At 38.3% G+C, this 14,300-nt stretch overlaps 1 protein-coding gene across 3 annotated transcripts; it reads right to left on the reverse strand.

Moving 5' to 3' along the window:
• Positions 1–1,168: 1,168 nt before the first annotated feature.
• LOC112574271 (DEP domain-containing protein 1B-like) lies at positions 1,169–14,229 on the reverse strand. 3 transcript variants are annotated; one of them, XM_025255218.1, is made up of 13 exons: positions 14,004–14,228; positions 12,144–12,301; positions 11,465–11,581; positions 9,864–10,175; positions 8,298–8,428; positions 7,938–7,985; positions 7,535–7,675; positions 7,143–7,376; positions 6,063–6,767; positions 5,345–5,514; positions 4,622–4,798; positions 3,430–3,603; positions 1,169–3,266 (listed from the first exon to the last, which is right to left on the reverse strand). In XM_025255218.1, exons 1-13 carry the CDS (start codon positions 14,070–14,072, stop codon positions 3,129–3,131), a joined length of 2,574 nt encoding a protein of 857 aa, XP_025111003.1. In that variant the 5' UTR covers positions 14,073–14,228; the 3' UTR covers positions 1,169–3,128. The 3 variants fall into 3 exon arrangements, with proteins under 3 accessions (XP_025111003.1, XP_025111002.1, XP_025111005.1); XM_025255217.1 differs by having other exon boundaries at positions 6,063–7,376; positions 14,004–14,229; XM_025255220.1 differs by lacking the exon at positions 6,063–6,767.
• Between the last annotated feature and the right edge of the window lie 71 nt (positions 14,230–14,300).

Raw genomic sequence — 14,300 nt, forward strand, 5'->3', positions numbered from 1 at the left:
ATTTCTTTTAAGATGAGATTTCAGGCAAAAGATATGAGTAGGAAGAAAATTATTTCATAATCTGGTTAGTGTTAGTGAAACAAATTTTTTTGTGAGCCCATTATATTAGAGGAAACATCTGAATATCTCCTAAATAGGCTAAAAAGTAAAGGTGGGAAAACTTCAGTAAGAGATCTTAATGTATACTTTTCCTTGCAAATGTAGAGTGCCCTGGACATGTGAGTACTGTATTGTCTTTGTCCTGATACCATGGGCAGAGTAAAGGGTTTTCTTTTGCAAGTAGAGTATGGTGGGTCGTGTACATTGAAATGGCCAGGAACTAATAATTAGCTATTGTGTGAATGTGCTGAGGGGCAAATGAGAGCTTCCAGTTTTGCAGAAGAGACAGCTGCAATGCCAGCATTCCTTATTAAATCGGAATGACAATGCTGTGATCGGCAATTCCAGTGAGATATAGTCTTTCCCATCCTGCTATTTCCAAAATTTCATTGGAGCCTGGTCTTTCACTGTCTATGGGTGGGATCACTCCCACAGAGAGAATGGTTATCAGTGTCAGGCTGCATATCAAGAGCCATTTTTAGGGTTGCAAAAGATTGGCCCGTCATTGTTATAAGTTCAACTTTGTGATCATTGACATCCTCATCACAATATGACCAGAACTGACCAGGCTTATCACAGTTGTTTAATACCCTGTGAGAGATCTTGCTTAACCTTCTGTGGTGTAGAGGGTGGAGATGGAGCACATCGTGCACTACATTGTTGGACATTTGCAAAATGATCTATGGGTTCTATTGGTAGCAGGACTAGAAATTTAGTGTTATACAGAAGGGTGTAATGGGCTTTGGGAATAAGCAATCAGGTTAAAGACTAGTGAGAAGGCCAATCTGCAGAAGGGATCTTATCTCTGACACTAGGAGGAGGGCTCTCTGGGATACATGCATCAGTGAGTTTTACTTAGATTTGGTTCTGTTGTAAGATTTACCAGTTAGGGGTAGTTAAAAAGTGGGGGGGGGGGATGTTACCCATTGCTTGACGTCATTACCTATGCAAGATAACATACTTTAGAACAGGGCACCAAGACCTATCTATATGGGTATGACAAAAACAAATTGCTACATTTCAGTACAGATAAAAAAGGTAGAAATATTATCTGTAAGAACAATTAGGATACAGTTTCTGCACTAAAGATTATCTGGCATGTTTATTACAAGCACAATAGTGGCATGCAGTTTTCTTACAGCATCACCAGGCATCCAGAAAGTATAGGATTTGCATTTGAAATATTTTCAAATCGTCTGACAACTAAATTCAGCTTTTCAAACTTCTGGAATGTAGGCTAGAATGTTTAAATTATAAGAAAAGTAGTTTTCTGTCACAATGGAAGCTTCAAAAACAATATTTACAAAAAAAAGAGCAGAATAGGAAAAGCATAAGATCATTAAAAACCAAGAGAAGCATGCTTTCAATCACAAAATATATTATAAATAAACTTAAATCACAAAAACTGGGAATTGTGCTGAAGAAGTGGTTAAAAGTAGGATCTAATGAGAATGTGGCAGAAAAAAATTTCACGGCCCACATAAATCGGGGCTGAACAATTAAAATGTATACAATGCAGTTTTTTTAATCCTTACCAACGATTATGGCACTTTTAAGATATACTTATATTAACTATCACGCTTATATACCCACACGCACATTTTGATTTATGAAAAGCATATTTTGTTAAATGAAGACCAAGGAAAAATGTCACAACTCAGTCATGTCTTAGGATGAGGGTAATTGCAGCTTAGAACCACACAATGCATCGATACTGTCGGACATTCATGCCTGCCACACCTGACAGACCTTTGTACATACACGATTCAGATCTGCATATAGAATTCATTTATATACCAAAACATTCAGAAGTTGCCAAAACAAAGGACGGCCTTAATTTGTTGGTCCTGCGTGCAGGAACAGAATTGGCTGCTCAAAGGAAGTTGACTGAACTCTCCTGATAGTGCATGCCTAATTACGATCCCAACATGTAATCTTCACGTTTAAATATCACGTATATTTATTTTACACTGCAGCATACCTAATAACTCTGACCTTGGGCATAAAAACTCCAGTTGAAATGTCCGGAACCTAGTGCACACACATTATCCATTCAGGCACTCGTCCCATCCACACTCTTTTTTGATGCCAAATCTTAAATGAAGCTATGAACTATTGTGAAATTTCTCTGAGTTGTATGGTGTGTAAAGTCTTTCCCAAGACACCTGTCTTGAAGTGCCCTGTGACGAAACCCTGTGTACACGGAAAGACAAGAACAGTAGGTGTTTATTCACAGGGAAACAATTGAGATGCCAACAAAACAAGAATATGAAAACTTTGCAATACAGCAGTGAAGCATCGAAAGGAATATCACATACAACACATACAAAAGGAATGGAAGTAAAAACGTGACATTCTATTACATATAATAAAAAGCAAACATGCACAAAACAAGTATTACTTTCATGATAGTTCACCACAAAGGTCAACCAATATATTATCAAGCACATTACAATTTCAAAATATATACAGCAAACCACAACAATGCCGATATCATAATTGAAAGTGACAGTGAACTAATAACTACTTTTAGAAGAACTGTGGTTTTGTTTTGATTAAAAGTGTAATGATCAAGCTTTTTATTCTTTAAACCCGTAAAAGGAACTCTCAGATATGTTTTTTACAGGCATCATCATTGAAGATTTGTTTTTTAATTTACAAGTGAGAGCTGGTTCAGTTGTAGGGATAAGGTGGGCAGAGAAGAAAACTGGTTTTGAGCTTGTTCTTATTCGGCCAATGTGTAATCAAAATTTCATTTTTCTCAATGCAGATCCAGAGCCAAAATATGACTATTCTGACCATGCATCAGAATTTTTTTAGGCTACAGAGTTGTTGCTTTTCAATTTTGTGATGTCCAACAAGAAAAAAATTCAAGGAAAGTATTTACAGACATGGAACACAGAAGCCATTTAAATTCCATTTCAAATGTTGCTTTAAATAATAAAATTTTAATTTCATAATCAAAAATGGCTTACATAGTGTCTCTTTGTACAACAATGGATAACATATCTAAACTGCATTAAAAACATTTAAATGCGAAGTCCTTTTAGCCTGAGAAGTGGTTTTGACAGCAAAGGTGGTTTTATTTTTGGCTGATGTTCTGGAGGGTTGGCACTCTCCTCTGATGGAAATCGTTGTTTGTAAATGTCAGGATGACTTCTCTGAAACTGGGTCGCAGGAAACACAATTCTGATTAGACAGATGATATATCTTTAAACATATAAACAACTGACAGATGTATTTATACATTATTAGTATATGAAAGTGACACAAAGTGTGCATCAAGATGAGGAAACATGGCACACCTGAATACCATTTTAAAAAATTCACCTGTTTGAGACGTCGTTTTTTCTCCTTCTCTGACATGTTCTGATCACGAACAATGGTGTCCAGCAAGCTGAAAAGAGCCTGTCTGGAATATTCCTGCTTAGTGGTCTCATACTGCTCAACTGTTGTGGGTCGACAGAAGCGCAAAGACCCAGGATCACGTGGCGAGTATACAATCTAAAACATATCATCACTGAAAGATTTTAGTCTGTGATGTATTCAGGCACCTTCTCTAAGCATGATCAAAAGATAAAATATGTAAGATTAACTGACTTTAAAACAGAACTGCAAAAGGTACAAAACTATTTCATTTTACACATACACATTTATATGTGACCTGCTATGATGAAATGAGTCTTAAGTCGAAAATTTGAGATTTGACAAATTGGATACTTTCTAAATGTACAGGTTTCGTTCTTTCTTTTGATACCAATGTTATTCTTCTAGCCCTAAAATTGAGTTATAAGGATTTGAAGTGTGGAAGTACAGAGGTGGCCTTTTTGAGAAAAGCTCCACCAGGTTTTTCTTTAGCAACAGATAATTCTAATTGTTCACACTGTGCTAAATTTTTCATGATGATAAAATGCAGCATTTCAAAAATTACAAGTACATTTCAAGTAACAAAATGATTTGGTTCTGACAGGAAAATGGTACCGAAACAGTGATTGAATTTCATTTTCCTGCAGAAATCGGGACAGATCACAGTGGGTTACCTCAATTAAAATGTATTTTAAGACAACTTCAAACTTTTTTTTTATTGAAATAGCGATGTATTTTCCTGTTAGTTTAATAACCAAGGAATCAATTTTTAAAGAAACATCAAACTGCACCAAACTGACCCCAATCACCTTTCGGGACTTCTAGTATGAAACTGCTTGGTGCAACTTATGACTCGTTTTGTTGTGGCAGGTCACGTTTATTAAATGTAAGAGCATTGAAAAAAAATTTTTTAAGTGCATTTTCATACAATGTTCTAAAGAGATATGCTGGCTGGATAGTTTCTAGTCTTCAAAGTTTGATGGTCAATCTATAAAGAAGTTGGTGGTCAAGGAAGTTTTACTTTAATTATTAAATATTACAAATTCACTACAACTGGTTGTCCTAATGTTTATGTCTTTTCTTTGAGAAAGAAAAATGGTTCATCATACAAATTATTTCAAAATGAACAAGATGGATGCCAAGCTTTCACAAATACCTGTGGTTTTTCAAGTGCTCTCAGTCGGTCCTCAACAGCATCTTTCATATCCTGGGGTACAGCCAAGATGTGCGCATGGTGATCCACCATGAACGACAGTAGCTGTAGCACCAAGACCTCATCTAGGTCTGGCTCTTCAGGAGAGCAGAGAACTGCCTTCTGGAATGTCCCCAGCACCTGTCAACAGTTGGGCAGTGCAGTACAGTCATTACTGGTCACAGAATGTACATGTTGTGCCTAAACACTCATTCCATGCTTACTGTTGTACTTTTCCTTTTCACAAAGATGCAGCTTTATTATTAGCCAACTTCCCATTAAGCACAACCACTTTCCATTTTATAATTATGATTTCACGCTTTTAAGCAATAAGTTACTGGGATAACAACTAAAGCTCTCCCTGCTTCTAGTCGAGCATATATGTCACTGGTATAGCACTTTAAAAAAAAAATAAACCCGAGGTGAATCAATGTTTGTGACAAATTTTTATGTTAAAGCCAGAACCACAGCTGCAAGCACTCACAGCATGCTCCTTAGGAGTATGAATATGCGTTATACCATTCAAGATGGACAAATAGATGCAATTGAGCTATAGCTATGACAATGTTCACATCTGCAGGTGCAAACTGTATTGGAAGAGTTATAAATATTGTGTGTTCTGGTCAAATTTCCGAATATATGCCTCAAATACTTTCAAATTATTGAAATGATAAGCTGCCTCCTTACCAAACTTCGAGTTGACTGGTCGTGGTCAAGAACAAGAAGAGAGTTTGCAGCCATCTTGCTCAAGAGCTTCAGAAGAAACTGCAGCTTGCGGCGTGAAGCAGGCGGCAGGAACAGACAGACAACCTGAAGAGCCTTTGTTACCCTCTCCTCACAAAGGCTGGACTGGGGAACTATTTACGATGAGGAATAAAAGTTAATACACTATTCATAAAATTCATCTATCTGATGCTCAGAAACTTTTGTCTCCAACAAACAGCTGAACTAAGAGATTGTCAGACTCCTTGTTAACTATATGTAAAACACTGGATGAAGTAACTACATATTGACAAACTAGTGAATACACCATAGTTGTTATCAGCATCAACATGAAATCCTTGCCTTTTTCTAATTTTTGTCAAAGTGCTTTCAACTCAAAACACTGTGCAAACATATATTAGATTTATTTTAAATCTCGTTTTCCTTTGTTACTTCCAAATTGCTCTCCAGTTGAACCAGGGACAAATTTGCTAGAGGGGAGGATGGAAAAGAAGACAAGGAACTGAAAAGAAAGTCTAAGAATGTAATCAACATTGCTGTAAAGCAGAAGAATAATTAAATCATGCAGAAAAAAAGTTGAAGCTGTGAAAGAATAAAGTGAAGTTTTTCTTTCGAAAGTAAACACAAGCACACATATATACACCAACCCCCTCAAAGTTACACAAAAATCAACACAACTTACATCGGACAAAGAGTGATGTTGTTTTCTTGCTAGAAGAACTTTTTTGGTCACTCCTCCAGCCTGGCAGTTTTGATCTTATGGTCACCAAATTTGGTCCCTGGCTGTCATTTTCTCCAATGGTTGGCAGAAAAGGGGTTGATGCAGACAGTTGCCTTGCTGCTGCATTCATCCCTCGCTGAACTTCTTCTCCCTCTTTAAAATCAAACTGTGAACCACCAAATGTTTTGTGACGTTCAGCTCTGGTTCTACGATGTGCTGGGCCTATTGTCCGGGTCTTCCCTGGGAAAAAGTTTTGGCTAACATGAGATGCCGCATGTGGGGATATACTGGGTACATCAGTTTCTTGTCGACACACTCCTGTCTGCAAATTGCCACGCCCAGTAGCAGCTCTCAAGGTTTCTGTGCAACCACTAGATGCATTGCCAGGAACATCAAACCTTTCAAAGCTGGTGCGATGATTTTGAGAATCTCCACACCCTGTAGCAACATCAAAATGAGTCTCTACAGGAGCGCTGAGATCTCTCTTTGAACTTCCATGGTGAAAGTCTGAGGAAACACCATGACTGTAATACACTCGTGTCACTGTTTGATTCTCAGGCCCAAAAGCGGTCTCATAGTGAGTTACCTGCAGGTCTGGAGTTGATCGAAATTTTCTGCTTTCATTAAAGTTTGAGGGCCCCAATCTGCCACCTGGGAAAGATGTTCCTGCAAATGAGAGAGCTGAAGCTGAAACACCACCACACCTGGAGTAGGAAGAGGCATGCCTGTTGCTATGAACTCTCTTCCCACAATGCCTCATCTTCCCGCTCAGGTCCCTGCAACTATCAGTCATGCAATGTAGGCTGGGCTGACTGTCGGTCATGCAAAAGAGACTGGGCTGGCTGTCAGTCATGCGATATAGATTGGGATGGCTGTCAGTCATGCGCAAGAGACTGGGATGGCTGTTAGTTATGCGGTAGAGGTCAGGTTGGCTTTCCATCATGCAATGATCTCCACCTGACATGCTGTGGAGATTGTAGCTGCTTCCGACAGAGAACAGGTTCATGCGACAGTCGGAGGACCGATGCAAACCAGACTTACTGCAGTGGCTCCAATCTGAATCCCCTCTACTTGGATGGGACTGTTCTGCCTGGCTGTGAGCCATGTCTGCAAGGTCAATCCTGCTGTCAGCCCTCATGCAGTATTTGCGAGCTAGATCGAGAATAATATTTTCCAGTGATGAAGAAGACCACAGGCTATGAGTTAAGTGATTCTGGTCTGCAGAAGCTGATGCGTAAGGTGAGGAATGGCGGGGTATCTGGTTGCCAACTTGGACTGTAAAAACGCCAAAGCAGCCTATTAATAGCAGCAGACAACCAGAGTGGGAAAGCATCAACCACTTAGATGTGTGATACAAAATAGGCTTTAATGAAGGTCTTAAATTTTCTTCTAGTTTTTTTCGTAAGAAGTGTTGAATGAAAAAGAAATTTTACCAAAGACATTTGTGATGACATCATACAGGTTGTAACTTATAAGTGGCTCTGGTAGTCCAAGGAAGTAATCTCTCACAACTCCAAAAACATCCTTCTCAAACCCTGGATAGCTTGGAAGATCGCCTTCAACCTTTTCTGGCCCTTAATAAGAAAGCGCAGGTAATATTTTCCTTTTTAGTCAAAGCACAGGTTTTATGAGGCCAAGGTCACAAGAAGAGTGTAACAATATTAGTTATTTTATGGTCTCAATATCCTCAAAGTTTACCTGTGCCATTTATAACCCAAAGATGTTTATTCTAATTTTTAAAGGGAAAAGCCCACATTGTTTTAGTGCAGCAGGTTTAAGGATAATGTTTTCAACAGCAATATTGACTGACTACTCAGACATGTAAAGGAAACTCACATCTTGCCAAGCACTTCATAGCAGACATGACCCAATGAGGTAACTGATCTGAAACAAAGGTTGTCACAAACAAGAACTTCAGAGGCATGTGTATTTTGTTTAGTTACCTAACTGGATGCAAACTATTTCCAAAAACTGGTGTCAGGACAGTAAAGCTGTGAGGGAAGAAGGGATGTGCTTGAAAAAAAAAAAAAAAGATTAAAATAATGATGCTTTACTTATTATTTCACTCATTAAAACAAACAAAAAATGCCTCAGGAAAGCAACTAGATACCCAGATGTGGAAAAAACCTGTATTCCTCAAGAGGAAAAACGAAAGCTAAACGAAATCTATTAATGTTTATAAAAAAGCAAGGGTACCTTCAGGTGGAATGTTGGTGACAACACCATTCTTGTTGTTAAAGATGCAGTTGTGCCTCACATTGATTCCATCCACTTTGTAACCTTGCAGCACTTCGTTCAGGTCATTCTCACCCAAGATTTTTTTCAGCCTGTATTATCACCACCACAATGTGTTGTATTTGCAGAGATATATAACATGTACCACATGACCCTTTGTACATTCCTTCGTCAAACATCAATATAGTGTTTATTTTACAAATAAATTTCAACAAGCTCCCATTAAAACTGAATATAAAAGAAATTTATTAAGTATAATAGAGATGAGGAAAGTTTCACCTTGCTAATATGCATGTAGAGGTAAAAAATTCAAGTTATATAATATAAAAGTATATTAACATCCTTGAATGAGCAAATCAATTCACTGAACACACATTCTCTAAAACTGAAGAGCCCACAATGTTTCAGACCAGATTTTGGTCAGCTTAATTAATATATCATAAGCAATAGTGTTAGTAGTGCAAGTGCATCCAGTGTTGCCTTGGCTGCCAGTAAGTGATTGGGAAGACATAACAGTTTATAGTGATTTTTCTTGTGTGTCCAACTGCACATCAAATTTTGGGATTTCCTGCCACTTTGCGAAATGGCCAGCCAGAGTAGACAACTAAATCGAACTTGGGCCACACCTCTCAGCCAAAGTGCGAAATGACCGGCCAATTCGAGAACTAGCCAAACTTTGGGCTCTGGCCATAATATTCAAATAACATTTTCTGTGTGAGCTAGGACAAGGGAAACAAGTTAGACAGAAATTACATACCTCAATAATTTCTCATCATATCTAACAAATTTTAACAACAAAACTTAAGCTATGAAATTTCCCCTCTTTGCTGCATTTTTACTGCTAAAACGCATCACACTCTTACCACCACAACAAAAAGGCATCGTGAGCAATAAATATTACAAAGTCCACTACTTAGTGCCGTTTCTGTCACAGCTTTTTTTTTTCTCTTTTTCAAACATGAGATGGTTGTTAGCCCAAAGTGAAAGCCCCAACCTGGAGGGGCAGGGTGCAACATTTTAGTCTGGCCTCTCCCCTGCAGCCATATGCTCCTTGAGGAGTAACAAGGACTAAACTGAACTAAACACTACTTAAAAAGCAAGTTTGCTAATGTTGCAATGTTGTGTTGAAATGTGCTCATGTTGTGCAATATACTTACACTGTCTGCACTGAGTTAACCTTAACATGGAGAAATAATCCCTACAAATCCAATAACCATTTTCATAACAATATACACCACAAATGTAGCCCTATGCTCCTCAAGGAATAAACTATATACTATAAGCTTCTATAAAAAAATAAAATCCACATCAGAATCATTAAAGAAAAATTTCAAGCAAACTTTGAAATTCGTTCTAAAAAATAACTTAGTAAGGCTTGTTGCAGATAAAAATAACTTAGTAAGGCTTGTTGCAAAAAAGTTCTGCATTCAGTTGTTCCTCACAAATTTTACAAAAGATAAACAGAACGCAAGGGGAAAAAACAAAGTTAATCTCTAAGAATCAAACATAAAGCCTACATATACTAACCTACTCAGAGCAGCTGTCTTCCAGACTTCCCCAATTTCAGGCAAGGTCAGGATGCGGCCAACCAAGTGACACTGTGGAAGTGAATCTAATGGAGACTTTGCTGGTGCTCCCAATTTGTAGGGCTTTTCTCTGACGGACTCTCTAGAATTATTTCTTTTCTTGTGGATCTCTATGTCAGCATCATAACTGTGTCCCTCTTCATCCTTCTTGGTGCCTTTGGCCTCGGACTGTGTTACACTGGACTGGACATTAGTGGAAGGGCCAGTCACCAGTGGTGCCCTTGTACTCTTGCTAGGAGAAGGCGGAAGTAATCTGAAAGTAAAATGCAAACATTCTGTTTACTCTGTAACATCAGATAACCACATAATTCCTGTGTCAGCATTGTAAGTGGCTACACCCATTACAGACTCACAAAATGAAATGATAAAAGACAGTGGGACAAAGCTCAGCTAACAGAATGAGTGAATCTAATTGAGGGCCACTGGAGCAGCCCAAATCAAAATGTGGTAGAAGATGCCTCATTTGTGCAAAGAGGCCTCTATCTAAAATATGTCCTACACTGAATAGAATGTCCCTTAATGTCACTTGTGTTTATAACACATGCTTACCCACCCTGTTAGCATAACCTGGGTAAATCTGTTATTTCGCAGATAGTAGCTAAAATCCTGTATTCCTAGCATACAGAGAGGTCTACCTAAACTGTTGTGGTATTTTTTTTCAGGTGGTAATATATGGGAGAGAGATCCTTTGATAAATTTCTCCCATGCAGGCAACTAAATTGGTTTTAACAGAACCAAAACACAAACTTCCAAAAAAAAATAAAATAAATAACAGAGAAAACCCCACATAGAAATGTTTTCAATAAACTTGAATATGACAGCATACAACTGAATGCTATCTACTTTTATTGAATTCACAATCAAAGAATATCAGATAACATACAACCCCCCCTCCTCCACCCTCCCAAAAAAAAAAAAAATTAACCTGAAACTGAATACTGCAGTTGACATGGTGCCCTTTGATTTCCCCAGCTGCTCCCAACTGTCATTCTACTCCTGAATTTAAAAAAAAAAAAGTTTTGTCTACGGATGTTTGCTTGTAGAGTACTTGTTAGAATTAATAAAGTTAACATCCTGCAGCTTCTTGTTTGTTGGTTTTTTTTCAATTTTTTTTCATGTTTCTCCTTTGAAGGTAGCCTCTGGCCTTTGCTCTTGACCAAATGCATGCAATCTCTCACTTCTTCAGGAACACCTAACATGTTAGTCAGTCAGCTTCAACTACTCTTCTTCGTTTCTAGTCGCCACCAGTGGAGCATAGGGCCGCAGCTACACCCTGCTATCAGACCCAGTTCTGGGTGTCCCTTTCCAGTTGGGAGCTTCAACTACTCAGTGTCTCATAATGTTTTTCTGTCCAACTAACCTGCGAGTTCCTTATCCATGTTGGTCAATTTCACCCATGTGTAAATAGCTGATGGCAATGAACATAAGAGAAGCCTGTGTCACTAGCGATGATAGTTACTGTTCATCAGCTGCAGATTTCAAGATGCCCTGATGCAATAGAGCTTGTGAAGCACAAAGAATGTATAAAGTAGAACAACTTGCCTGTACAGTCTGTTACTGTCACTGAAATCTTGTTTGTTGCGCCCTCGTCGTGACACTTGCACCTCCTCAAAGATGCCAGCCTTATAAAACTTGTTGAGCAGCTGCACAGTCTGTTTCCTGAGAATACAAATATGCTCCACATAATTTTATATACGTATCACTGTAACACTAGGAATAACTTCATAACTCTGTGTGTGTGTGAGAGAGAGAGCGAGAGAAAATAAATGTAAAATTTCAGAACTGCTCAGTGATAGGATGCGCGAATGGGACAGTGTGAAGTGCCTTATTGCTTTGTTCTTGGGCCTCTTTCATTCACTGTGGATGTCCAACCACTTTGCCATCTGCCATTTGGGGTTTTAGTATCATGTATATTGCTAGTATCTGGCCTCACAACAATCTACTTGATATCAACACAGTGGCATAGGAAGATGCTCAGCCTGCGGTAAGTGGTAGGGGAAGAGAGGGCACCAAACTCATGCTGACAGTGATTGACGTTCACATTCTTGCCTCCTCAGTATCCTTTTTGCAACGACCAGTAAGGAAACAAAGGAATAATTATTAAAAAATATAATATTAGCTGAGGTCTAAAGTCATTACTTCTTGTAATCTTGTCTTCGCATCCACATAAAATGCTACTTTAATTATGCAGAAAATCTAGTAATATTTTTTTCAGCCTTACCTTGTAACGTCTGGACCAAAATTTATATTATGTCTCAAGTGATTAAGCAACCAGTCCACTGCGGCAGAACCAACAAAGCAATTTTCTGCTGCACGCATGTAGCGGCGATGTCGCCCACATGGAACACCTTGTCGAAAGGTTGATACGACATCATTCCACTGGAAAAGATTTTTTTTTTAAAGTTTAAGTAGCGATCATATAATGACTTAAAAATGTTTAAATCATTGCGTTAGATCATATATAACAAATATGTGACTGATGTTAAAAACTTCACGTCAAAATATGATAAAAACTGGTAAGTGTTACAGGATTAGAAGTTATTTTTTAAAGAATAGGTTGAGTCCCTACAGTGTAAGTTAAAATACACTAATGTAAAAAAAAAAACTTTTAAAAAATATAGTTTTCATGACAGAAGACAATTCTTTTTGAAGCCTTGAAGCCATTAAACTAGGCATATAAAATATTCAGGAATGTGCTTTAAAAAACTGACGCATCTCAAAGAGCAGGTAAGAAAAATGGATTCTGGCCCAGCAACTATAGTGAAAGCTTTTAATTAATGCTGTGAAATGTTGCATCTGATGAGATGCTTGAATAATAATTCATAAAAATTATTCAAAGTAAAATGTCAGTCTACCAAAGTAAATGTGATGCAGTTCAGGGCTTCTGCTAAGGCTAAATTCTTTGGGGTCCCAGGGACCCCTTCTTCAGATTTTTAAGGGGTCCCTATTCTTCGCCCAAATTTGAAGGGGTCCCCTGGGACCCCATTGACGAAAATTGAAGGGGTCCTCCGAACTTTTAATGCGTACTGTACGCATTTTTTTGCGTAAGCAGAAGCCCTGCAGTTGTGATCAAGTACTACTGGCGGTTCATCATGTTTGCACCTCAGATCCCCCCTTATTAACTGGTTAAAAAAAGAGTACTCAAATCTGGAAATTGTCTCTTTAGATAACCCATCAGGGACCTCAACCTCCAGGATCCCATCCTCCCCCAACATGGGTTGGCCCTCACGGCAAATGCAGGGGGCCTAAAGGAGGCCACAGAGGAAAAAAAAAAGACATCGAAAGAAAGGTATGATGGGAAACAAGAAGACAGGAGAAAGAGCAGTGTAGACAGAAGATAGGAAGGATAAAACTGTAGTATGACAGGGAGATGTTTAATTAGAAGAGGAACACAGACAAAAGGGAAGGTAAGGAGAAAAAAGAAAAGCATAAGAAAAAAGCAGATGGGCCAGCTTAGTCACCCAGCCAGAGAGAGGCACAAGAAGTGTCCAGGAGGGCAACTTTGAAGAAGGCTCAAAAGTAAAAAATCAGCAACGTCTCTGCATATCATAATAGGCAAAAAAGTCAAAATAGAATTTCACAATAAAATGATGAAAAAAACCTTTACTTGAGTGATTATTTAAAGAGAAAAATCACGTTTATTCGCTGTTGCAAGATACGTTCTATGCGTGAAAATATTTCCAAGCGGCCATTTATTTTTAGTAAAATGGTGACTGAACTTACTCTGTTTAAAATAGGCTGCTGAACTTGTGTATCTATATTGTTCGAACAACGTAGGGCACTTTGGGTAATATTTGATGTTAATCGCTATTTGTGTGATCAGTGATCGATTCGTTATTTTGGCCTGGGGCGAACTGACGTAGGCTCTGGGGCGAAATGACCGGTGACCGTGCATTACTGTTACTGAATGACCAAGAATTTAGAGGAAGACAATAACCGAAAACTCTGAAGATCGAGTGATTCTTGTGCAAGAAATTAATGCTACATGAGTTACAACCTTACATATGACATCGGTACTGCATAGCTTAAAACCTGAAAATTATTAATGTCATGCTCATAATTAAAAAACATTGAAACTTACAAGTCTGGTCGCTTTGTATGGTCCAATATACACATCAGCATAATCCCCTTTCTTGTTCTCTAAGTCCATTATCAATAACCTGTCTGTTTGTCATCGTAAGAAACCCATGTGACAGCGCAAGAAATGATGATAGTTGACGCGTGGACGATGGTTTGTTTTGATACTACCTTCAAATTTTCCCCATGGACACGATTGGACAACTCCGTTACAAGACCGTGGACGGAGAAATTAAAACGAGGCTATTGTGACATCATTTCAACTTTACAAAACATGTAATTTCAGTAGTTTTAATCATGA

Source organism: Pomacea canaliculata, linkage group LG10 (genome assembly GCF_003073045.1).
Source record: "Pomacea canaliculata isolate SZHN2017 linkage group LG10, ASM307304v1, whole genome shotgun sequence".
In the NCBI taxonomy this organism is placed as follows: domain Eukaryota; kingdom Metazoa; phylum Mollusca; class Gastropoda; order Architaenioglossa; family Ampullariidae; genus Pomacea; species Pomacea canaliculata.

What these genes read in the sequence shown, in the direction of transcription:
- LOC112574271 (XM_025255217.1), bottom strand. Translation starts at nt 14,072, where the DNA reads ATGGACTTAGAGAACAAGAAAGGGGATTATGCTGATGTGTATATTGGA. An exon ending in CATACAAAGCGACCAGACTT is followed by an intron (nt 12,302 to 14,003) that starts GTAAGTTTCAAT and finishes AATCTTTTCCAG; the next exon opens with TGGAATGATGTCGTATCAAC. An exon ending in TGTCATCACAAATGTCTTTG is followed by an intron (nt 7,377 to 7,534) that starts GTAAAATTTCTT and finishes GCGTTTTTACAG; the next exon opens with TCCAAGTTGGCAACCAGATA.